We start from the raw sequence: 27,277 nt of genomic DNA, 5'->3' as shown, positions 1-27,277 counted from the left end.
GGTGAGAAGGAAGAAGAGAAGGCAAAGGACCCATGTGGCTGTAGGACAGGAAGAGTGTGGCTTAATCTCATGGCATATGGCTCAATGGCAAGGCATAGTTGATTACATACTTAGCAGTGGAAGACGGAATCCAGAAGGGTGCTGGATACAACTACTGGCTTGAGAATAGATAAGTAGATGTGTAGTGGTAGGGAGGGGAGGCAGGGAGAATGGAAAAACAATGACTTCAATTTGAGAGAGTTTTGAAGAATGCTCCCCTTTTTTAGAGGAAATAGATATTTTATTGAGGTAGATATTAGGAATCCAGGAAAATATTAAGGTTATCAGGAGATGTCAAAAGGATACAGGTTTCAGAGGGAAGAGTAAATAGAAGGAAGTTCCTCTAGGAAAGAGCAAATTTAAGTCCTATCGGGTGATAACTGATTAGAGGGAAATAACCTGCAGCAATGGTGCAGGACTCTTATGAAAACATAAGGAGTGTAAATAAATCAGTACCTGTTCATATTCAGGCCATTTAAGACTATTTAGGATTTTGTTTTATATAATGTTCCTGCAAATGCCTATGACATGGGCGATTTCAGATTCAGACTTGGTAGAAGGACTTCATCATCAATGCAGTATAGAATATGCAAATTAAGTTGTTTTGATCCTGCATTATTTCATATTTAATCTTCAAACATGTTCTTTGGGAAAATTCTTATTAACAACCACTGACTTTGGACACCATGACACAAAAGGAGAGGCATAGAGCCAAGGATTTGTTCTGTATTTTCTTGTTCATTTTTGAAATTAATTATCTAATTGTCAGTATATCCACCTGAAAGAGAAGCTTTCTGATATTGGAAGTGTTGAGAATTAGACAAAAATGACCTTTTTCCCCCCTCATTATCACCTCAAGACCCAACATAAACCAACTCCTATTTTTGCTTGGCCAAATGACTAACATTTCTGTGTGCCCAAAGATCTATACCTTCATCACAGACAAGCTATAATACAAAACTCCTGTTTGTCTATTCTAGGAAATTACTACGAAAACATAACCCCAATCCTTCACTCTACACTAGGTACCAAAATAATTTCACAGCTGATTTAAAACTCTTACCCTCATCTTCATGCCCCAAGTGCAATGTGACCTGTCTAGCCAGGAAACTAACAGAGCATTCTCTCCCTTCCTCTTTCTGCAGTGTGTTCTCCAGCTCCCAGCAGTGGTCTGTTCCCATAGTTAACCTCACAGACAAGATAAAGCTTTCTTGCCCAATGAAGCAAGAAGAAAAAATCTCTCTCTGAAAATGTACCTCTGTCTCAAATTTTTTTTCCAGAAATAGATATTAATCCTGCCCCTTTGCCCACTCAGCCAATAGTCAAAGAACCTCAGAATATAAAAATTCTCAGTAATTTTCTATGTTGCTCCCATCAAACCATTTCATTACATATGACTAAAATGGAGTAGGGAATAGAAAATAGTATGTATTCACCTCTGGAATGATCTCATATATTTTCTGAGCAAGAGATCCCACTGGCTTCTCTTATGTGCAATTCAAAGATGCCTAGAGAAATGACTAAGTATTTATGGTTCAGTTAAAATGTAAAAGCGTTTTCTTCTACTGTTCAATACCTACTGCAAAAATACTACTGCAATGTAAGTTACATATTACAAAAGTGATTTCTCAGCCGTAGGGAGAGATCCATTTAATCAAATCATTGTCAGAAATGTACCATCTTCAGGGCTGCGATAAGATCGCCCAACCTCTTTGTTTAGGATGGGACTGGGACTTGCCCAAGTCCATATAGTTGGCAACAGAACTGTGAAAGACTGTAGTTTTCCCAGATGCTGGCCCAGCATTTATTCATTTATTCCCTTACCTCCATTGATGTTCCCCCAAATCCATCCTTCCCATCCCCCTGGCCAAACTGCAGGCTTCCTAGTCTATGAAACAGTTGCTTGAAATTCTTTTGGAAAGAAAGTCAGTTCTTCAAATTCTAAACATGAAAAACAAACAAAAAGACCCCCCCAAAGTTAATAGTCAACAAATATTTATTTATGTGATTATAACGTACCAGGCACTGTAGAACAAAATTAATAAGATGGAAGCAGTGAAGGTAGGAAGGCAGATTTTGTTCATAGAGGGACGTTTCGGAGTTTGAGCTCATTACTTATAAGTAACAAGGGGATTATGTGCTAATACGCAGCTAAGACTGAAAAGTCCAACAGATCAGCCAAGAAACAACTAAAAGCAAAACAACAAAATCTATCTATCAAAATCTATCAAAAAATAACTTGATAACATCTCTTACACAAATAAATGATTCATATAATTTGAAAATAAACACATTCAAAATCTAACGAGTCCTTAATTTTTTTTCAGGGTGTGTAGGTGTTTTTAAGTTTGTCATGTGAGTACCCGTAAGGAAGGTTTCTTTTCAAAATGTGCATATGGTTATGACAAAACCGCTGTATTAATTTGAATTGAGAAAATGGCTTGCTTTGTTAATATTGGGTAAATAAGGTATTATAATTTTTAAAGCATTTAGAAAATTTTACAAGGATGCAAATGACAACAAAATATCATCTCAGGAAAATTTAAGAGCATAAGCAGTAAAATAGTGAGCATTTTTAGAAGTGGATATGAGACATAAATTTGGATTTTGGTAGAATTAATACAAATTACTATGAAGCTTTTATAACTGTGCAGAGAAATGTTGAATGTTTAGCTCAAACTATTAATCAGTGTAACATGATATATATCTTAGTAAATTTGCGTTAATGAAGACAATAAAATTGTACTATGAGTATGATTGGAAAGATGAATATGCTTTATAACTTCTTTTATTTCACATAATTTCATTTTATATTTTACATAATCAAGTTGTATCTCCCTTAAATTTTTAGTAAATCAATAATATATTGGTAAAATATCTTTATATAAGAAATAAAGTTAGCATAAATTAGTCTGCCTTAATCCTAAATGGAAAGAAATATCTATCATAGTTTGCAATTTATTCTTTTTTTCTTTCCTCTTTCTTCTTCATTTTTTTGCTTTTTGCTTTTTTGTTCAGAAGGTATGATTAGGTAGATACTGTCACAGGTGACTGTGTTATCTATTGGAGAGACTAAAAACTTTGGAGTTTGATTCCTGGCTTTGCTCCCTTCTAGCATTTTTATCTTGGGTGAGTTACCTTTTAGTTTTCAGGATTAGTTTCCACATTTGTAAAGTGAGGAAAATAACACCTCCTGTTTAAAATTGTGATGAGCATTAGCAATCAAGTATGTCTATTACTCAGCATAGCAACTGGCACATGATGGATAGTTATTACTGATGAATTTAGTCATCATTAATTATTATACCCTGATATTTGCAACATACAATTCTAAAGGATGTGCTCCTGGGTTTTAATACTATTCTCTTTGATGTGTTTTATTTGATGGGGGGAGAGGGAAAAGGGAGGATAGCAATAACCAAAAACACGTATCTAGAGAAAGAGGCATGGTGTCCTTAATAAATGTGGACAAACTGAATGCTAATTTGCATAACTTTGGGACCAATATCTCTAACCTTCATTTTTCTCCTTAGTAAACAAACAGATTGAGCCAGATGATACTTGATAATTAATGATTCAAAGATTCTCTGGCATTCAAGGACTCTATGATTAACAATTCAGTTATGTTTATTGAGAATGCTGAAGAATGGCAACTCCAGTTTTTTCTACTAACATCAGATTTCCCTCTAAGATTAGAAGGCTGTTCTAGTGATAATTGGGAGTAAATTTTAATATAAATCAGAAAATCACAGGAGCTGCATAGAAGTTCTTTAGTTAGAACTATGCACATCGAATATTGCCTTTGGAGAATTCTAGTGTGTGATTTGATATATTCTATGTAATCAGTTACTGATAGACTTTGACAGATTTGGTCATCTCTTTCCTAGACTCAGCCAACATGGCCTAGGGGACATGGATTTTAAATAAGAATAATAATTTAAACCAAGTATTTTGACAGTTGCCTTAAAAAAAAAAAAACCTTTTATGACAAGTGTCCTTTATGTTGCTGATTTTTATAGATTATTGAAAATTTTAAGAAATGTCCACTTCCACATGAAATTTAATAAATGTTATAATGTATATGAAAAAGAAGCAGTTGAACTGGACTGGGCATGCAGCATGGTCGTAGGAACACCAAGACCATTGTCTTCAGGGAACAGAGACCTATATGCAAAGAATGATAAGCTAGGGTGATATACACATTGATAGGAGTATGATTATCCTTCCCCACATCTGGTTCCTCTTATCAAAATTCTAGTTTACATCTATCTATACACCTTTTTATATCTGTAAAAATTACCTATATGTGAATCAATCCTTTTCAGAATGTAGAAAAAGTGAAGCATGAGGGTCCAAGAGAAAAAAGAAAGAGAAATAATTCATAGCACAATAGGCTTAGGAATTTTTGCCAGATAATCTTGGGAAAGACAATATAAAATGGAGCCTTAGAATTAAAACTGACCCCTAGAAGAATTTATTCATTCATTTTTCCTAAGAAATATTAACTGAAAAAAAAAAAAGATACACTAATTGAGCTCCTACTATGCACTAGCTACCATTCTAGGAGGTTGAGATTCGGGAATAAAAGAGAAAAAATTAAAAAGATATCTACCCTGATGAAACTTATACTCTAGAGAAGGAATAAGTTTTGTGAGAAAGGAGACCCTGTCTTTCTAGTTCAATACTATGTTCTAAAATAGTGTCTAATACTTAGTATATATTGAAAAAAATATTGGTAGAATAAAATAAAAATAAAGAGATATTTTCAATAGTAAAGAGTATTATTGGGGTTTGGGATAGGAGACTGCCTTCCACATGATGGTCAAGGAAGGCCACTGTAAGATGGTACCATTTGAATTAATAATTTATGTCCAAATCTCTTATTTTTTATAAGATCGAATTACATCAATGCTAGAGTATTTGATATTGTCCCACAGATATCAAACACTGTGACATGTATTTCTTTGATTTTTCAGTTTGGGTAACATCTATTACTCTGTCTTTCAACTTCACTGATTCTTCCCTCTGCCATATCCAGGCTCCCATAAAACCTATTCCATTAATTTTTCATTTCTGACACAGTATTCTTCATTTATTTCCATTTGGATCTTTTTAATACTTTACAACTCTGATAAAATTCTGTATGTTCCCATGAATGCTCTTCCACTGGATTTGTTTTTCACATTTATCATGGTAATTTTAAAGTCTCTATCTGATAATTCCATTTCTATCTCTGGATCTGCTTCTACAGACAACTTGCAAGAAAACCTTCTTGACACTGGGTCACATTGTTTTTTTTTTTTCATGTCTTACAATTTTTTATTGTATGCCAGATAGTTTGTACAAAAGAACAGTAGAAGGATGCCTGGGTGATTCAGTTGGTTAAGCGTCTGACTTTTGATTTTGGTTCAGGACATGATCTCAGGGTTGTGAGATGGAGCCCCAAGTTGGGCTCCAGGCTGGGCATGGAGCCTGCTTAAGAGTCTCTCTCTCCCTCTGCTCCTCCCCCTGCCAGAAAGAACAATAGAGACTTACATAAATAATAATTACCCCCAGAAAAGGGTGCACCTCTTCTATTATTAGGTTGCTAATGTAGGAGACTGAGTTGATGAAATCTGTTGTTGAGTCTGGGCTTTGTTGTGGTTTTCCTTAGATTCAGCTTTCCACTGGCTTCAAACATTTTGATGGCTGAATCAGAACTCTTCTTTTCAGTAGGACTTGGGAATTGAGCCCCAGAAAGCCTCCAGAGTCTCTTTACTACGATTAGGCCAGCCACCAACTTTCCAAACCATGGGGTATCTTTTGCTGCTTACAGACCAGCTGCCAGCTTTTTGTGTTGCTAAGGAGTTCTCTTGGCTCTGCAGTCCCACACTGGCTTTCTGTGCTTCAGAATATCTTTCTGCTGAACTTCCCTTCCTTAAACCTTCAAAAGAGCCACTGCAGCACAATCGGCGAAGGCCTAGAATGCCTTGCAGCCCAAGCCTTCAGCAGGGCTCTGCCCTGTAACTGGAGAAGGCTGTGCTTACCTTAGGGAGGCTCTCTCTGTTAGGCTGCTTTGGCCCCACATCTGGTAGGCTACTCAATTAAGTAACATGGGAACGAGTTGGTTGCTAAAGGCTGACAAGGTCTGTGTCTGGGCTCCTTTTTCACACATCAGACCACTCCAAACACATCCATTAAATGTTCTTTAAAATTTCACTGGTTTCTCTATGATGACTTCCTTACCCTCTCACCATTCCTGCAGGGTGCAAAGCAGTCATGTGTTTCTTCTCTCTGAAAAAGAACTTCTCATTCTCAGGAATTTAGTTCATGTAGGTTAATTTGCATTCTCAGATCTCTGCTATTTTTTTTAAGATTTTATTTATTTATTTGAGAGACAGAGAGTACAAGCAAGGGGGAGGGGCAGAGGGACAAACAGACTCCCCACTGAGCACAGAGCCTGACAAGGGGCTTGATCCCAGGACCCTGAGGTCATGACCTGAGCTGAAAGTCAGATGCTTTATTGACTGAGCCACCCAGGTGCCCCTCTGCTAGGTTTTTAAAAACCGAATTTTGCAGTTTATCTGACTTGTTCTGCTTGTTAGGGTGGGAGTGGCAAGTTCTCTGGTTTTCCACATCCAAAGGAGAAGTAGAAGTCCTGCCTGAATGTCAAAGTCACAATCTAACCATACTGCATCTATCCTGGCTGTTTGAGTTTGAGTCGGGAAATTCGTAGAAGGTGTTAAGCAGAGACAAGGGCAACAACTCTGCATCAGGACATGACACAAACTCTGCAGTTAAATAACAGGTATGAAAGTATATGAAATGTGAAGTATTTGAGGTGCAATCGTAGTCTAGGTAACAGTAAGAATTATTGGTAGGTAGTGTTATATGTCATTGTTTCTGTTGAGTTCTACACTGTTTCCAACAATTCATTAAAAAACTGATCACACACATAGCTTTTCCAATCTGTAAATGTGTTCACTTCCTACATTAAGGCACCTTCCCCTTACTTTGTAACCCCAGAGCCATAACTAAATTTACAATTTAAACTAAATCAAGCACAAACAGTCACTGATCATTTTAATACTGGGGGTTTTAAAGGACACATTATGAAGAAATTAAAATGCAAAAAGCAGCACAAAGTTAAATTAAATTATTTATTATGGAAAGATTAGTCAATCCAGTTACTTCCCTAAATTTTGCATGAATAAAATATTACACAAAATTTCCTTTTGGGTGATCAGTATATAGATCAGAAACTCCCTGAAGAAGCTGTATTAATAAAGTTAACTCATTCCTTATTAATGCTCCAGGCATTTTAACAACATGTGAAGTGAAATACCCACCTCAAAAATGACTTTAATGGTAAGTTACTTCTTTGCTTCACATACACAATGGATAATTAGTTCAGGAAAAAAATCTCAAAGGGAGAAAAAATAGCCAACTGTGAAATTCACAAATACTTTTCTTGGATTGGGTACAAATGCTATTCAGGCCAATACCAGGGATGCATAAATTCCTTCTATCCTATTTACAATCCAGTCTTGATTAGTTAGGAGCTCATTTTCCAGTTTGTGAATTATCTAGGTCTTTGATTCTTCTCTTCCCTCTGGCTGATTACCTTTACCATTTCTCTGCTCATTAGCACCTCCACCAGAAGGGGAAGAAAATCCAGGTGAAAAGAAAAACCGAATCATACATGAACATTTTTGAGTACTCTGAAGCTTGACTTTTAAGAAATAATGATTTTCTATTGTGTGTATACGTCAGATGTTCTGTTATCAATTTGAAATTCTATTTGAAATTCTACCATTTACAATCTGAGAGAAATCCTTGAGAAATTACTTACCTTCATCCAGCTATTAGATTGTAGTATGAAATGACGATGATATTCATGCCTTCCTTACAAAGTTATGAGATCAACACGGAGAAATAGAAATTTGTGTACTACAAATGGCTATACAAAATTAATAAGTTATTATGTTCTGAATTCCTAAAATCCCTTTTTCAATTCTTGCTTCTTTGCCTTGGGAAAAGGCTCATTGGCAAAAGATGTTTGCTTTTTTCTTTCTCTTCTGTTCTTTTTTTTTTTTTTAATCTTTGCTTTTATCTCTAACATGATTATGAAATGCACTCTTGGTATAAAACTAGAAGATACTGGTAAAAATATCATATTGTTATTGATGAATTCCATTCATTGTCTTCCCTGTTACTGAAATGGATAATTGCAAGTTGCCTGTATAAATATGTATTATTCCTACTAAAATGGCCCTCATTCTAATGTATATTTTCATAACTTTGGTTCTTAAAATGAAGATAAATCCCACAGAATACAATTTTCAGTCATTTGGAGGGTTCATTGTACATGTTTGTTCTATCAAAGTTTACCTCACTTGTAAGAATGTTTGGTTTGCCTGGTCATTAAATTAGTTGTCCAAGGCCTCTGTGACCACTCTCCTTTCAGGTGGTTTACAATTAATTAGATCTTATTTGTGGGTCTCAGATACAGCCTCAAATTCTGCTTAAATGGAATCAATTATCCAACCATAAATAATGGTTAAAAATGAAAAGTCCTTATAGCACAGCATACAAACCTTTAAAACAGCACCGCTAAGGGTTTTTTTGTTTGTTTGTTTGTTTGTTTTAACTATCTTAAAAAATAAAGAGAATACTTTCAAGTACATGTCTTCAAAGACTTAAGGGGAAAATATGAAAATAGTTCCTTGTGAAAAATAAATCTCTGGAATATTCCCTGTAGGGTATAATGTAAAAGAATAAAATGCCTAGTGGCAAAAAAAGAAGCTGGGGGCAAAATGTTGTCTATCAGCAAGCTCCCATCCCTCCCCCAAAAGTAAAATAGGATAAGTAGTTTGTAACAAAGTAAATGCAACACATATAATTGTAGTACCTTATGATGTTAAATAAAAACCTTTATATTACCTCCTACTTTTAAGTCTGTCATAAAAAAACTGGTGCTTTTTTCTAAGATGTTTTTAAATGGGCCCTTTAAGATAAAAATATATATTTTAGGCACTTGCAGGGGGCAAGGGGAGGAGAGTAGAAGGCTTTACTTTATCCTTTCTCTCTCCTGGTTTCTTGAATATTTTAGGAGAAGAATGCATTTGAGTTGAGTTCTCCACAAAAACATTAGAATGATGAGAGATTACCAAATTGCTATTAAGTAAGTGAGCCTACTGAACAAAACTCCAGCTGTTTGAGTATGGACTTGGTTTCATTTTATGACATGGTCTGGTTATGTAACAAAAATATATAATTTATAAATTGTTTCCATTGCCTCTCTCATGAGCTAATTTATACCAAAAAAGAGTTTAAATTCAATGCATCATCACTATCCCCAGGGTCTCTTTCAACATGGTTCAGTGTGTTCCATGCCATACTTCCAAATGGAGGAGACAATATTGTTACCCAAAAGGCAGCCTGACAAATTACAAAGTAAAGGGAAGTTTGAGAAAAAGTATGTTGTAGGCAGTTATTCTGGGGCTTCTTGTTCTCCATTAATCTATTGGTATATTTTTATGCCAGTATCACCCTATCTTGATTCCTGTAGTTTTAAAATATGTTTTGAAACGAGAAAGTTTTAGACTTCCAAATTGGTTCTTTTTAAATGGTTTTGGCTACTGTAAATTCCATAGGAATTTCAAAATCAGCTTATGAAATTCCACCAAAAAAATAGTGCTAACATTTTGATTAGGATTACATATTATCTTTACATCAGTATGGGGAAACTTGACATCTTAACAATACAAACTCTTCCAATCATTGAACACAGTATAGCCTCCCATTTATTTAGGTCATCTTTAATTTCTATCAGTAATATTTTGTAGTTTTCAGAGTTCATGTCTTTCACATCTTTGTTAGATTTATCCCTATTTTATGTGTCTGCTGCTATTGACATATTAATATGATATATTTATTTCAGTTTCTAATTGTCTATTGCCAGCATATAAAAAGTATGATTGATTTTTATAAGTTGATCTTGTGTCTTGTAGCCTTGCTAATAAACTCATCTATTATTTAAAGTAGTATTTTGACAGGCCATGACCAGGATGAGGTGAGTTAGGCATTCTCCTGGGGTACAGAATTTAAGAGTACAAGAAAAGTTGGTAATGAAGACAACGTTATTTTAATGCAATATTTTTAAAAAATCAAATCTGAAGGCGCCTGGGTGGCTCAGTCAGTTGTCTGCCTTCACCTCAGGTCATGATCCCAGAGTCCTGGGATAAAGCCCCGCATCGGGCTTCCTGCTGAGCAGGGAGCCTGCTTCTCCCTCTGCCTGCCACTCCCCCTGCTTGTGCTCTCCCTCCCTCTCTCTCTGTCAAATAAATACATAAAATCTTTAAAAAAAAAAAAATCATATCTGAAAACAACAGCCTGTAAGCTAGCTGCCTGCTTTTGTAAATAAAGTGGTTTTTATTGGTACATTTAATCACATTTTCTACATAAAGAATCATGTCATCTGTGAATAAAAAAAGTTTTACTTCTTCCTTTGAAATCTGCGTATCTTTTTTTGTTGTTGTTGTCATTCTCTTATTTAACAGCACAGAAACTTTAGCACAATGTGGAATGGAAGTGGTGAGAGCAGATACCCTTACCTTATTTCTCTTAGAAAGAAAATATTCAGTCTTTCACCATCACCTATGATGGGTTTTTTGGGTTTTTTGTTTGTTTTTATTGCTTTTCACTAGGTTAAGGAATTACCCTTCTATTCTTAGTTTGCTGAAATTTCTTTTAAATTAGAAACAGATATTTAGATTGCTTCAATTTTTTTTTGTTTGGTTTATGGAGATAATTATACAATTTATATTGTTGTTGTCATTGTTGCTATTATTTAGTTTGTCATTTCTGTGAATCACAATATTCTCAAATGTTAAACCTACTTAGAATTTTTGGAATAGACCTCATTTGTCATAGTATATTATAATCTTTATATATTATTGGATTATATTTGTTAAATTTTGTTTAGAACTTTTGCATCTATGTTCATGAAGGACAATGGTCCATAGTTTTCCTGTCCTGTCTTTGTTTAGTTATGGTACTAGGGTGTTGGACCATAGATTTAGTTGGGAAGTATTCCCTCTGTATTATTTTTCTGAATGAGTGTGTGTAGACTTGGCATTATTCTTTCATAAATGGTTGGTAGACTCTACTTGTGAAGCCATCTGGGCCTGCAGTTTTCTTCATGGAAATGTCTGGAACTATAAATTCAATTTCTTTAACATTATCTATTGCTTCTTGAGTAAGCTTTGATACTTTGTGTCTTTCAAGGACTCTGACCAGTTTATTTGCATAAAATTGTTGATAATATTCTATAGTTTTTCTTTAATATCCATAGAATCTGCAGTGGTGCTACTTCTCTCATTTCCTATACTGATAATTTCTGTTTCTTCTTTCCTTTTTTCTTCATCAATCTGGCTGTTTTATCAATTTCAGTTGTTCTTGCAAGGAATTTTGCAAAGTTTTACTTTCTTTGATATTCTCTATTATTTTTTCTTGCTATCTTACTAATTTCCTCCACTGATCTTCATTATATCCTTATTTTATTTACTTTGAGTTTAGTTTGTTCTTCTTATTCTAGTATTTAGAGGTGGAAGTTGCAATAATTATTTGAGACCTTTCTTCATTTCGGATATATGTGTTTGATGCTATAAATTTCCCTACTAGTAATGCTTTTATGACATACCACAAATTTTAATATTTTATATTTTAATTTTCATTCAATTCAAAATAATTTTAATTTCTCCTATGATTTTTTCCTTTATTCAAAGATTGTTTAGATGTATTATTTATTTTTTAAATATTTTGGGGATTTTCCAAATACATGCCTGTTGTGGTCAGAATACATACCTTGGATGAACTGAATTCTTTAAAATTATTAAGACGTCTTTTGTTGCACAGAATATGGCCTATTTTAGTAAATGGTATGGATGTATTTGAAAAGACTGTGTATTCTGTTGCCATTGGATGGCATGTCCTATGTATGTCAATTAGATAAGTTGATAGCATTTTTCAAATTTTGAATAGCCTCACTCCATTGTTTTATTAATTATTTACTGGTAGGTATGGGAATCAACTGTAGTTCTGAGTTTTTTTATTGCTCCTTCCTGTTCTATCAGTTTTTGCTTCATGTATCTTAAAATTTTGTTACTAAGTACATAAACCTTAGGATTGGTATCATTTCTGGATGGATAGACCATTTCATCATTATAAAATGGTCCTTTTTGTCCCTGGTAATAATCTTTGATTTGATATCTACTTTGCTATTAATATTACAAGATTTTATTTGATTAGAGTTATCATGGTACATCTTTTTCCATTGCTTCAATTTTCTCCTATTTCTGTCTTCATATTTAAAATTGTTTTTCTTGTAAGCAGTATATATAGTTGAGTCATGCTTTTTCATCCAATCTGAAAATCTCTGCCTTTTAATTGGGGATGTTTAGACCATTTACATTTAATGTGATTTTGATATGGTTAGGTTTAACTCTATCATCTTACTACAGGGTTTCTATTTGCATTGTCTCTTTTTTATAGCCTTTCTTTTTCTGTCTTCTTTTGGTTTGAGTACTCTGTATGATTCTATTTTATACCTCTATTGTTGCTTTTTAACTATAATTCTCAAGCATTATTTTATTGGTTGTATAGAGCTTAGAGCATACATCTTAAAGTTATCAGTCTACCTTCAAGTGATAAAAAAAAAACTTTACATAAAGTGTTAGAAGCTTACAGTAGTATACTTCCATTTCTTCCTCACAAATTTTGTACTATTACAATACAAAATGTATATATTTTATAAACCACAGACTGTTTTATATTTTTGTTTAAACAACCAATTCTCTTATAAAGTGAATTAAATAAAAGTTATTTATGGTTACAAATTCTGGTATTCTTCATTCCTTTGTATAGATCCATATTTCAACCTAGCATCATTTTACTTTCTGACTAAAACGTTTTAAAAAATATTTCCTGTGGTGCCAATCCCTCAGTGATGAATTCTTTTAGTCTTTTTCTGTTTGAAAAATACACATCTGTATTTTTGAGAGATATGTTGTTGAATTTTGAAATCTAGATTAACAGTTGTCATGTTTTTTGTTTCAGCACTTGAAAGTTGTTGTCTTCTAGCTTGCATTGTTTCTGACAACAAATCAGAACAATAAACTTTATATTTATTCTTCTGTATGGAACAGGCTTTTTGTCTTTACTTTTAGAATTTTCTCTTTATCATTGGTTTGATTAATTTGATTATGATGTATTCCTTGCTGTAATTTTCTTCATGTTTCTTATGCCAGGGGCTCAAATTTCTTGGTTTTTTTGTTTGTTTGTTTGTTTGGCAGGTGGGAAGGCTTGTAGTTTTATGAAAAACTGGGAAAATTGGGGCCATTTTTTTCTTCAAACTTTGAAAATTCAGTACATATTAGGCCACTTGAAGTTGTCCCTAGCTCATTAACAGTATGTTTACTCCCCACTCCCCAACACCCCCCACCCCCACATGCATTCTACTTTAGATATTTTTTATTGCTACATCTTTAAGTTGACTTACCATTTTTTCTGCAATGCCTAATATGCTGTTAATAACTACCAGTGTATTTTTCATCTTATTCATTGCAGTTTTCATTCTGGAAGTCTGGTTTAGTGGGGTTTTGTTTGTTTGTTTGTTTGTTTTTATCTATGTTCCATCTCTTAGTTTTTGAACATATGGAATATAGTTGTAATGACACTTTAATGCATTTGCCTGCAATTTTAACATCTCATCAGTTCTGGCAGTTTTAATTGATTGATTTTCCTCTTATTTTGGGTTATATTTTCCTACTTTCTTACATGATACATAATTTTTTAAATTGAAATTCAATTAACCAACACATAGTTTATCATTAGTTTCAGAGGTAGTGTTCAACAATTCATCAGTTGTGTATAACACCCAGTGCTCATCACATCATGTGCCCTCCTTAATGCCCAGAACTCAATTACCCCATCCCCCAACCCACCTCCCCTCCAGCAACCCTCAGCTTGTTTCCCATAGTTAAGAGTCTTTCCCTCTCCAGCTCCCCCCTGCTTGTGTTCCCTCTCTCGCTGTCTCTCTCTGTCAAATAAATAAATAAAATCTTAAAAATAAAAAGTCTCTTATGGTTTGTCTCCCTCTTTGATAGGTAATTTTTAATTGAATGCCAGACACTGTGAAGTTTATCTTATTTGGTCTTAGATATTTTTGTATTCCTATATTCTTGAATTTTGTTCTGAGTTGCAGTTAAGTCACTTGGAGATATTTTGATCCTTTCTTGCTTTTAAGGTTTGTTGGGCATGACTAAAGCAGTGCTCACCCTATGGCTAATTGTGAATCATAGGGCTTTCCAGTCTGGCTAGCAGGAAGAGTCATTATTCCCAGACCCATTTAAGAACTGAGTACTAGTCCCTCTAATCCATTCAGAAAGTTCTTTCTGCAGTCCCTCGTAATTCACTCACATGCATGAGCTGATCTGTACTCTGATGAATACTCAAGAGAGACCTTCTGCCAGTCTCTGGAATACGCTCTGTTATGTAGCTCTCTGCTTTCTGGTGCTCTGTCTTGTGAATTCTAGCCATCTTGGTCTCTCTGGACTTTCACTTCTGTCTCCTCCACTCAGATCCCTGGGTTCTGCTCCCTGCAATGTGGCCTGGAAACCTTCTTGAGCAATGGTAGAGCTCATTTACTAAGTTTTCCATCTCTCAGTGACTACTATCTTTATTGACTGATGTTCCAGGTCTTAAAAACTGTTTTTTCATATATTTTATAAGTTTTTTTTTTTTTTATGTTGCTGTTTCAATTGGGATGGTAAATCCAGTCCCCATTACTCCAACTAAACTGCAGCTAATGTTTTCTTTTAAGAAACTAGGAATATCTTATCTCAAAAAAAAAAAAAAAAAAAAATTGGCTACATGGAGCCAGAAACTAATCACAGAACTATGAGCTACATTATGTATTCTGATTCATTTTGGCTATTCTTGCTTTGTGGAATCAAACATATTTTAAATTTTCTTTGTTTCTATGCTGATACTAAGAAAATAACTCATTATTTAAGTCTTGTTTTAATTGGAAACTAAGTCAAAAGAATGAATGATATTAAAGCACAGAAGTATAATGAATACAACATTGAACAAAGAATCAGACTTTACATTCTATATGACATATAATAAACTCAAGTTCAGAAGAATCACTAAAAAGTATATTTAGTGAGTTAGCTTTTAATTTTTTAGTTGGTTAATTATTTCTAAAATACTGACTTTTATATGAATTGTTCAAAAATGCTTTGAAAATCAACTGGCAATATATTTCAAGAGCTCTAAACATGCTGTTACCTTTGACTTACCAAATCCCTCTCTCAGAATATTTTATGGAAACTAATTATTATTTTAAGTAGGAATAAAAGCTAAATGCATAAAGGTATCCTATGCAATATAATTTATAGTGGTGAATAACTGCAATGTACCAAACATGTTACATATAATATCTCATTTAATCTGTACAACCTCTGACAATAGTTATTGTCATTGCACAGATGAGGAAGTTGAGGTTGAGAGTGCCAATAAATAGCAAGTCAGAGGACACGCTGAAATTCAAACCCATTCTGATCTAAAACCTCATGCCTTTAGTTCTTAGACTCTATCAAGTCTAGGAAAATGAAAACAGATATTTGTTAGGATAATTGGATATGGACTGTTTTACCTCCATCCACCCTAACTTTTTAAATTTCCATTACTATTATGATTCATTTTTATTTTATTTTTTGTAGACTAGGTATTTTTTTAAAAATCAATAAAGTAATGTCATCAGATAACTGTCCTGGATTTTAGCAAAGAAGGGAGGTTGGGAAGTATCTATGTCCTCTAGAATTCATGGTGGAAAGAAGGAAGGAGTTTCCTGGGGATATACTAGCCTTCCCTTCAATACCTGCTCTAGCAGTTTCTTAATTTATTTAAAATAAATCAACATGGGGGGGCGCCTGGGTGGCTCAGTCGTTAAGCGTCTGTCTTCGGATTAGGTCATGATCCCAGGGTCCTGGGATCGAGCCCCACATCCGGCTCCCTGCTCCACGGGAAGCCTGCTTCTCCCTTTCCCACTCCCCCTGCTTGTGGTCCCTCTCTCGCTATATCTCTCTGTCAGATAAATAAATATTAAAAAAAAATAAATCAACATGGGAATGTGTAGAAATTGACAGAAACAGAGACTTGACAAGGTTAAAAAATTCCAGAGGGAGCAAAGGAGGAACCCCTCCAGTGCAGGGATGCTTACATTTCTGTTGGTAAGTATCCTCTTCAGGACATGAGGGGGAAAAGGGCCAAGGTGATGTTTATGCTTTATAAGCTCTGTGATAAGAAAGCAATGGTTTAATAAAAAATGAAAGTAAAAATAACAACCCTGTACTGGTCATTGTTGGCCTGGCAACATATATATTATAGTTTTATCTGTTACTAAATTTTATCTTTCTAAATAGATTGAGGGGGAGGTAACAAAATCCCCTTATTCCTAATGAGTGAGACTTAATTATAAATAATCCAAAGAAAATAAAGCCTGCTTCTGCTGAGTCAGCCTTCATAGTGCCCATAAGAAGACTGAAAGAGTTATAGGGTGATGAACATCCACTGAATAAGCAGTGAGCATCCTCCTTGCTTAGAGGATACATAGATCCAACTGAATGTCTTGACTCCCTATTTTCAAATACAGAACTTAAGATGGGACCCGGTAACAGTTCAAACCAAGGTCCACATTGAGTCACTGACATTGTTTTCTAAAGTCAGCTACATTCCTGCAAAGCAGTAAGTATTGAGCTATAAAAATGTCCTGTGCTGGGACTAATGACAAAATAATGGTTGGCTGATGACAGACTTCTTTCTTTGTCCAATAAAAAGATTTTGTTTTCTATTTGAGAGTCTGTGGTTAAGAGAGCTCAATATAATTGACCCTCTGAGTGGGTGGGTAAGGGAGGACTGAAATAACATATTACTCTTAATTCCTCAGGTTCTTTAGAGCCAAGTAATGGGAAGATTTTCAGTTCCAGTGACTTCACTTACTAGCTGTGTGACACAGTGCCTTGTGCAATGCAATATTTCAAAAAGTCAGTTTCCTCATCTATAAACTGAGGAAAAACTCTGCTTCACAGATACATGAAGCCCACAGTTCCTAGCACCTATAAAAGGCTCTCAAGTTCTGATACAGGACTTTTATAAATATTTAATGATGTACGCCAAGGGTTATGAATGATGCTGGTTTTATATGCAGTAGAATTAATTGATGAAGTTTATAAAAAAATACAAACACACACACACACACACACACACACACACCCCGATGTATACTCATTGTATCCATGCCAGAATTTCTGAAATGACTGAACTAGGACAGGGTCTGACCATAAAAACCTTTTCTGAAGCTCCCCAAGTGATTCTAGATGCACCCAGAACTGAGAACCACTGGACATAGGTTCTTATTCTGAGGTCCATAGAATTCTTGACAGAATGCAGGAAATTCATGAACTTGGATGGGAAAAAATTAGACCTTTATTTTCACTAACCTCTGCTGAAATTTAGTGTTTCCTCATGAATACAACAAACCACAGTAGCGCTATCAATACCTGTAACTTTGTACCAGCGGAAGCCACAGAAAATCACCATACGGTTGTCACAGATACCTCACCGTGTAGCTGAGAGTCACCATTATATGTCAAAATTGCAACAGTTATTCGATCTGCCATGAACCTGTGTTCTTAGTGACTTATTAAAGAGGAACATGAGTTACTATATCATATTCTTTAAAATGAGTTGAGCATTCTATTTTAATACAATGGGAATCCTTTGCAAACTATTGAATTGGGTTTTACACATTCAAAAACATTCTGAAGAAAGGCTTTTAGGGTTCACATGGGTATAGAAGGAGTCCATGGCACACACGTAGGGTTAAGAACTCTGTATTTAGGGGCGCCTGGGTGGCTCAGTCAGTTAGACGTCTGCCTTCGGCTCAGGTCATGATCCCAGGGTCCTGGGATCCAGCCCCACGTCGGGCTCCTGGCTCGGCGGGGAGCCTGCTTCTCCCTCTCCCTCTGTCTCCCCCCTGCTCATGCTCTCTTTCTCTCTGTATCTCTGTGTCTCAAAATGAATAAATAAAATCTTTAAAAAAAAAAAAAGAACTCTGTATTTAGAGGCTACTGGTCAGGAAAACACTTTCAGGAATGCTGATGAAGAACAACTTCTTTGGAATCATTTTGAACTTAATGTGCGCAATGCTGATTTCTCGGTAATGAACTGAGAAAGGGTTTCAGTAGAATGAGGTGTATTGTAATAGAAGTATATTTACATATCAATTGTTCTTCCTTTATTAATTTCTCTAACAAAGCCATCACTCCCTTTTCTATCTTCACCAGCTAATTCAATGCTGAATCCCTATCTTTTGCCTAACTCTTACTTTAGCTGCCACAAATGATAGAAAATGTCAGTCTTTGTTTGCTAATTCAGTGTATTCACACAAAACGCAGCATGTATTTTTTTGGTAAAAAATTTTTTTTCGAAGCCTAAAATATACGGTTTCTAAGGCTTTTGCAGTGAGAATGAAAGGATTCACTTAAAATTGATTTCTGTAAGCCCTAATTATACAGTACATTTCATAATAAGCATTGCAAAATCTCAGCTTAGGAACAAAAAAAAAACCTCTTAGTTAGTAATAATTGTCACTACAATGATCAGTGTGCCAAATTTAATTCACAGATAAATAAAAGGAAACCTTGAAAGCTGGGCAGAAGTCTAGTATAAGTGTAGGCTTTGGTGTAACTCTGTGATAGTTAAGAAACAAGCCCTTACAATATATGTCAGGGGTCTCAATGCCTTTATATTCAAGATGTTCTTCCAGCTGTCTTCTCCAGTTCATGGCCAACTGGTGCCTATTCTCTATGGAAAGAGAGATACTAGCTGCTGATATCAGCTGACCTACATCCCTTTCCCCACAACCCCCAGGATAATTTCTTTTTCAGAAAAGTTAGCCCTTGCTTAGAAGCTGCCACAGTGGGTTGAATTATCTGATCCCTGTCATTAAAGGTGGCAGCCACACACTCGAGAATGATGTGGGAAAACTCCAGTGAGAGTGATAATTAAACTTGGAAAATGAAGGGTCACCTTCTTTCATTCAGCTCATTGGGTTTGGCATCAGAGTAATTCCAAAACAGTGGGGGATATTCTACTCTCAGCATGGCAATATCTAGGTGCAACACATTATTTCTATGGGTTCAAATGGGAATGCCATTTTAATTGTATTTAAAATGTTATCTTTGATATGGGGAATAAAAATGTTAGAAATTAGTTCTAAGAATATAGAAAAAGAATAATGAGTATAATCTAAATGGTGAAAGAATTAGAATCAAGAAATGCAAGCATTGTTTTCTCAGAAGAAAAAGCATTATAGGAGAAGAAAATTGTTTCCAGGGAAATTGAAAAGAACATTGAAATGTGCCTCTTCTTTCTACTTGACTGTGGAATCACAAAGCGAAGGTTTCATCTCAGCTTTCTTGTCTACTTACAGTCATTTCTTGGAGGCCATTATTTAACATCTCACTCCTGCCCAGAAGAGGGTAGACAGAACTTAAGACAAGCCATTAGTGGGAGTTCTGTTCCAGGAAAAATGATTTTTTTTCAGATACACTGGTGTATCTAAATACTATAGAAGCAATATTTGGGGAAATTATATTTCATACTATTCCTATGTTGCATTAAAAAGTAATATTGAAATTTTAAAGGCCTGAAATGATACTGCAGTAAGTACATTAGAGAACACTATCATTAGGAGCACAGATGCTAAAAGCAAGTTTCAAGTTCAAATTCTGGATTCACTGTATATAATAACCCCCCCGATCCATGGGGAATATTCCAAGACCCCCAGTGGATACCTGAAACTAAGGGTAGCACTGAATCCTCTCAATACTATCCTTTTTCCTATACATACATACCTACAATAAAGGTTTAGTTTATAAATTAGGCACAATAAGAGATTAACAACAATAACTAATAATAAAATAGAACAATTATAACAACATACTGTAGTAAAAGCTGTGTGAATGTGATCTTTCTCTCTCTCTCTCAAAATACCATATTGTACTGTCTTTACTCTTCTCGTGATGATGTAAGATGATAAAGTGCCTATGTGATGAGATGAAGTGTGGGGAATAACATAAGCACTGTGACATAGCGTTAAGCAATGGCTGACTTTCCAACAATACATCAGAAGGAGGATCATCTGCTTTCAGACCGTGGTTGACTGCCGGTAACTAAAACCACGGAAACTGTAGCTGTGGATGAGGGAGGAACCACTGTAATAGCTGTGTAACCCTGGGCATACTACTTAACTTCTGTGTTTCCTCTCGGTTTTCTCTCTGTGAAATGGGGAAAGTAATAGTACTTATCTTATAAGATTGTTTAAAGACTGAGTGTTAAAATATATAAGGCATTTATAACAGTACGAAGCACAGTTTAATCTTATAAGAGCTCAAGTTTATGGTTATTATGTTATTGCGTGTTCAGTACCTAGTATAATACTTAAACCTGTAGACCATGTTTAGAAATATATTAATAGAGATGCCTGGGTGGCTCAGTCGGTTTAGCATCTGCCTTCGGCTCAGGTCATGATTCCAGGGTCCTGGGATCAAGTCCTGCATCGGATTCCTTGCTCAGTAGGGAGCCTGCTTCTCCCTCTGCCTGCCACTCCCCCCTGCTTGTGCTCTTGCTCTCTCTGACAAATAAATAAAATCTTAAATATATATATATATATATATATATATATATATATATATATAAAATTCTTCTTATAGTTGACCCACTTTTTGTCCTTGTCATTCTGAGAAAAGCTTCACACAAGATCTGGATCCTTTCAAAAACAAATAGCTCAACATAATTGTTATTAGAGTTGATTGTATAATGTGAACACAGAGATGATTTGCAACATCATTTTCAGGAAGTGAAAGATTCCTAATGAACAGATGCTATAGGTTTCACATGGGTCTTAATAGTACCCTTCATACCTGAAGGTTTGACTTGAGAAAGATTAATTATATTCTATGTGCCTAAATTTTGCTTCAATGTAAGAAAACTTTGAAACAACTAGGATTTTCTAAAACATAAAAAACAAAAACAAAGCTTGATGGGTTAGACAATAGTATGATAACAAAAGTCCCTCTGTAAGATTTTCTAATGTATTGGTTTGTGGGGAAACATCCACAAATTTCATTAGATTTTAAAATATTTATCATTGGAATACTTAAACCATTCCAATTTGTCTTTGAATCTTTTCTACAAATAAAGACACACATGGCTCAAACCTCAATCTCCATTCATCACCAGCTCTGAGAGAGAAAATAAGGGGGCAGGGAGAATGAGTGTGTGTGTGTGTGTGCACACGTGTGTGTATACACGCGGATGTGCACTGAGGTGAGGGAAGGAGAAAAAAAATGAATGAATGACATCAAGGACAACTCTAACCATATATTGAAGAGAAAATACCATCCATAGGTTAAAAAACTACCGGCAACATAAAGAAATGAAATATATGTAATCTTTGTTCACAGTACTTTTAAAGAAAGGGTTTTATAAAAAACAGTGACTCATTCAGTATAAACGTATTAAAATTATTTGGTAAATTATTTCCCACTGAAAAAATATAAATACTCTGTATATGAAGATATTCTGCTTCTGCCTCAGGTTTATATTTAAAATGATTTATAGTCTGCAATTTCTTCCTAAGGTCATCACCTTCATAAATACTAGCCACATCCAGTGAAAATCAACTCAATAAAATGAGTATTTTATTTCTCTTCCTCCTGCTTATGTAGATACTTCTTCCATCTGCATGGCACCCATTTATAACAAAGCCTCACATTGTGCAGATTTTTATGAGTTCTTGAGCTTTTCTTTCTTTTTTATCTTTCTATGCATCAGCAAAGCAACTGGCAGATTCTTTAATAAAATATATTATACACATTAATATTTATAAGCCTATGAATTGGATGTTTAAATAAACATTCACCAACTTATGCCAATTCTTTTGTTTTAGACGTTAAATCACACTTACATTGTCTGGAAAGTCAGCTTTTAGTTCAGTGACACTTTGACACCAATATGCAGCCGTTTTTTCACTGATGAGCTCAATATTCAGGAAGGAGCTTTGTCCAGGGCCATACATGGGGCCAGAGGTAGTCCCTCGGATGATTCTAGGCGAAACATTTGTCACAATGTCCTGATAAAAGAGTAAAGATATTGGGTCTCCTTCTGACAAAGAAAAACTACAATCTTTATTCTATGCTCATTTCCATATGACAATATTTTACCAAGTCCTTTCTCACATTTTTACAGAAGGATTTTAAAAATATATTTTAAATTACACATGAACATAAACTACTTCCAAATGAAAGAGTAAAATATTTGTGAGCTTTATTTAAATTACTTCCTGTAATTGCAAGGTTAACATAGTAAAAAAAATAAAAATATGTAAATCAATTTACACTGGTTTGGGCATACATATTTTAATTTGTTTGCAATTAAATAATAAATAAAAACTTGATAAGTAAAATGTAAGAATATCATTTCAGTCTATTTAATCCAAACACCTTCAATGAGCTTTTTAACTCCAATAAAAGCTAATGTTTTGTAAAGAAAAAAAATATTTTCCTTAAAAGGTAATTCCAATGTAAATCATCCAAGGAGTACATATTAGTACTACTTGCTCATCAAACTTCAACACATACTCTAACAAACTAACTGGGTCGCTCAACTTACCTATAGGATTCTAACTATAAATTCACATGCAATGAGAACTCATTTCTCCCAAGACTGAAATGAGGATATCAATAACTTCCTGATAACTATAAACAGTAAACAGTCAAATTAACTTGCTTGTTAAGTGTAATTAACAATGCACAACTGCTTCTAAAGCTGTATTAACAAAGAAGAGTAACATTCTTACGTTACTAAAAACTAAAAAGAAACAAAGAAGAAAAATGTTTCTTTAGCCAACTTCCAATTAAAATTAATTTTGAGTAAAGGTCATTTAGTTAAGGATTTATCAGAATTAGTCATTTAAGTACCCCTCCTCACCATCTTGTCACTTTTAGTGAGATAACATGAACCCCCATTAGTATATAGCAATTAAGGTCAATTTACATATTTTAATTAAGAACCACCCCATATAAAACAATTAGCGTAATAGGCATACTAACTGGATTTCATAACATTTGGACGTTTTTCCAACTAGATAGACAGGAAACCTTAATTAGCATTAATTAGTGCTGATCTGCATATGTTTGATAAGGCATACCCTTGCCACAAAAGATTATTTATTCCTGAATCTGCCAAATGCTACAGTTGCAGAGGATGAAAGGACTTTTCTTCACATTGCATGTTAATTTCTGGCAATTTACATTCACTTTTACATTCAAATTAGTATATGATAAAATAAATGGTATAAATGTTACAATAAGCCTCCTTAAATATGTACATTTTAACTTATAGGAATCCTGCTAGTTAATGTTTTACTAATTAAGCCATTCCACTTCTATTGTAATTGTGGGCAACACCACCAGCCTTACTTTGATTTGCTATTGTCAAACAGTGTTCCACAATCTTATAATGGGTAAAATGACAAGTAGAGTCACTGCAGGAAGCTTGAGCCTAGTGGGTCAAATTTCTGTCTTGGCAAATGCTTCAATGCATGCTCTGCATCCCTGCAGGTGGCTTCTGTGCAGCTTCCCCAGGTAGGTACTCTTGTGCTGCCATGGTCTGAGGAGACAATTCTACGAACAAGTAAAGCTGGTTTTCTTCCATACTCCAATTTTCAAGAGCCATACTCTTTAAGCTTTGAGGTCCTCATTTCCGCTGCTCTACCCCCTACCCTAAAAGCCTTTCACCTAGATAAATCCATTCTAGGCCACAGGTTGTGCTCTGCATAGGAACACTTGGCCAAGGAAGTTAACGGAGTCCTCTCTCAGTTCATCAACTCATGTGCCCTGGCACTGAGCAGTTCCACAAATGAAGGGGCACCTATTTTAAATGATCATTTTATAGTTTAATGGCACCTCCTGCTTACTGAATGAAACATGTTAGCAGCATCCCTGTTCCCGCCCATTCTTCAGGTCTTAGCTTACACTTCAGCCCCTTTGAGAAATCTTTTGATCTCTCCAACATCATCAAGTCTTAATAAGCTGCTCTGACTCATGCCACCATCACAATATATACCTTCCCCAACTGGCATTCTTAACATCCTGCATTGTGACTATCTATATTCTGGTCTGAACCTTCCACTAGAGTGTAAGGTATGGAAGAGAAGACACTATCTTGTTTGCTATTACATGCCCAGCTTCTAGCCTGGCCTTTAGTAGGTGTTCAAATAATGTTTTTTTAAAGAAGCCTAGAGCAAAACTGTAGGCATTAGAATGGGTCTTGTCCTGAGGGATGGGAACCATACAGGATTTATTGCTGGCTTTATACTGCTGCTGAACAAACATGTGGGTTTGGGCTTACATTCAAATTTCAGGTACTGGTTCTTTGCTTAGATCCTTTCCTACCAGTCTGTTACTCTAGAATGGGGGACTTCCCTTGCTTCCCCTGATAGCTCAGGGACCCCTTCTCTGAATACAGCTCCCCGCCACCAACTACAGCTAGATCCTGGAAGTAGTGTGCTTGACATAGGTTGTCCATTACTCCACCTCTCCCCATCTCAGCCATCTCAGCCATCTCAGCCTACTGCAGAGCCTCGATGACCGCAAGTATGCTTGAACTTCATCACCCTGTAGCTTCTAAGAGCTCCCTGACTGTTGGCCCTAACTTGCTGGGTTTATCCGATCTCTAGGATCCAAACACAATGGCCTCATTCAAATACAATCTGACTCTAGGGTTCTCTGGGTCAGGTGGATGTGAATTCTAACCTGGTCCATGGCTACCTATGGGATTTCTTAGCCGATGAACTTATTAGGGTCTTAAACAGCTATAGTTGCTTCTTGTATCCACCCTCTAGTAGGCAGGGCCCACATCTTCAGAGTATGTTTAGGATTTTTTTGAATATCATAAAATAAAAAAGACACAGAATGGAAGAATTGCACCCATATGGAGTAAGGAAAATCTCAATGGTCCAGTAATTCTAAGCCATATGCTTTTTCACAATAACCCTCCTCATAACAATTAGGTCAACAACTCACAATGGCCAAAGGGCCAATAAATTGACAAGATTTAATTGGAGGACAGTCAAGCAAATGCTTCTTTCTTAAAATGCCCCACTTTAGTGGTAGGTAACTCAAAACCTAAAATTTTGCCATTAGAGAATTGTCCTTTGTGTACTGTGACTTCAGTTTAATTTTAATGTTAGGGTTGTTTTATTTTTCTCTTCTATTATCTGGTATTAAACTGTAAATATACCACGGGAGAATTTTCAATGATCTTAACAAAGATCAAACAGGAAGTACAAGGCAAATCAAAGGGAAATTTCATCTACTTTATAATAGGGGTTGCTTATTCCTTTATGTTGATTTATGACAGGCAGTGTTTCTCTAAACAGGTCAGTTTTCTCTCTCCTTAACTCAAGCAAAGAAAAAAGATCCTGAACAACTGCCCAAACTACATATGCCTACTGTGTAGAGCTTGTCAACTATCAGTGAGTCAATTGTTGCAATTTAAAAATTCAGCATATTCCAAATTCAACAAAAGTGCCCAGATTCCAAGATTGTCACCCAGTGATGAATCAGTAATAGAAATTTTATTCTAGGCTTTCCCAAATTCATTCATATTTTCTACTTTGTCAAAAAAACCTTCTCCACTGACTTAAGACTTCTTAGAATTGTTAAATTAAGTGGAAGATGAATGAAAATGGATACAACCAATTATCCTGGGTTATACGATTATAGAGTTAGAGCTTCAATAATTGGGCAATAACTTACTAAAGCTTTTGACCTGGGAATACTAGAATTTGAGCATGATTTTATAAGATAATATTTTGCTTTAATATTTAATAGCTAAATTATATTAGCATTGCTTAAGGGAGTTAATATAACAAAATAAACATATTCAGAATACTTAGAACAAATGAATTCATCCTCTATAACAAAGAAGATGAATCACCATAGTCCTAATCTTCAATGCATTAACAATATACAGATTTTTAAAAATTGATGTTTATAGATAGGGAAATGTTAGGTAATATCTCTGCTTTACGTGATATTGTAACTACCATTATAAAATTGAGCGTTAGTGACCTCTTAACATTTGAAGTGATGCTAGTGATTTTTCAGCATTAGTAAAGAGATTTAAATGGTAAACAGGCTGATTATATTTGCTTGTTTAAGTTCAGTTACTTGACCTCTCTTATCCTAGAAAAAAAAAACCTATCAGGTTTCCATGGTTACCACCAGATCGAGATAGTCACAATGGCCTCAGTGAACAGAAAAAGAAACTTTGCAGAGATGTCTTGGTAAGAAGCTAGGAAAAGAACTGGGATCCAAAAAAGCGGAATGAAAATGAAAACTAAAATTTTCAGAGTGAGCCGCAGCTACTGTACCACACAAGAGATTAACTTAAAATTTGTTGAGTGAAAAGAGCAAGCTGTGGAAAAATATATAGAATATGATACCTAAAACAAACAACACAACACGCTGTTTAGTGAAACATATTTATGTGACCAAATATAAGTAAGAGAATAATTAAAAATAATTAAGGAGAGTGGATGCTGGGGAAGAACTGGGGATGGTGGAGCAAGGATGATTCTAAAAGTATTCGTGATATATAATTTTAAAGAAGTTTTACTGCTGAACTGTAGAAACACATTGGTAAAATGAGAAATCTGTTTAATGAACTTTATGGTATCATAGTGCATATTGTTATGAGCTACAGAGAAAGTTGTATCGGTTTACCCGAAAACCTGTCACTTAAATCTTAGGGGTAAGTTGTTCCTTTTTTTAATTTCCAAAATCCTGCTGTAAACTGGTTGTTTCTGTCAAACAAATCTTTTCATTAATCAGTCTTATAAGCTAGAATTTCAAAAATTAAATGTATTGCATGACAAACTGTCTTCTAAAATATACCACTTTCCGTATGACTGGAATTTATATACATTATTCCAGAGTAGAGGAGAATCATTTTGTAAATAAATCTAACAACAAATATCTTGTTACATAATATGGTTCTATCATTATAAATCTGGCATACGGCTACCCTGGGAATAACAAAAAGTAAAATAAAATTCAACAGT

At 35.0% G+C, this 27,277-nt stretch overlaps 1 protein-coding gene across 2 annotated transcripts in view; it reads right to left on the bottom strand.

The window, feature by feature from the left end:
* DPYD (dihydropyrimidine dehydrogenase) overlaps positions 1–27,277 on the bottom strand; it is a 794,994-nt gene that overhangs the window by 306,414 nt on the left and 461,303 nt on the right. For both annotated transcript variants that reach the window (XM_078072719.1, XM_036111511.2), the window contains exon 14: positions 22,118–22,282. In XM_078072719.1, the coding sequence (XP_077928845.1) occupies positions 22,118–22,282 (165 nt within the window). The remainder of the gene's footprint in view (positions 1–22,117; positions 22,283–27,277) is intronic.

This window comes from Halichoerus grypus, chromosome 5 (assembly GCF_964656455.1).
Source record: "Halichoerus grypus chromosome 5, mHalGry1.hap1.1, whole genome shotgun sequence".
Classification (NCBI taxonomy): domain Eukaryota; kingdom Metazoa; phylum Chordata; class Mammalia; order Carnivora; family Phocidae; genus Halichoerus; species Halichoerus grypus.
The sequence above is the reverse complement of the archived record's forward strand: the minus strand, read 5'-3'. Positions and strand labels throughout refer to the sequence as shown.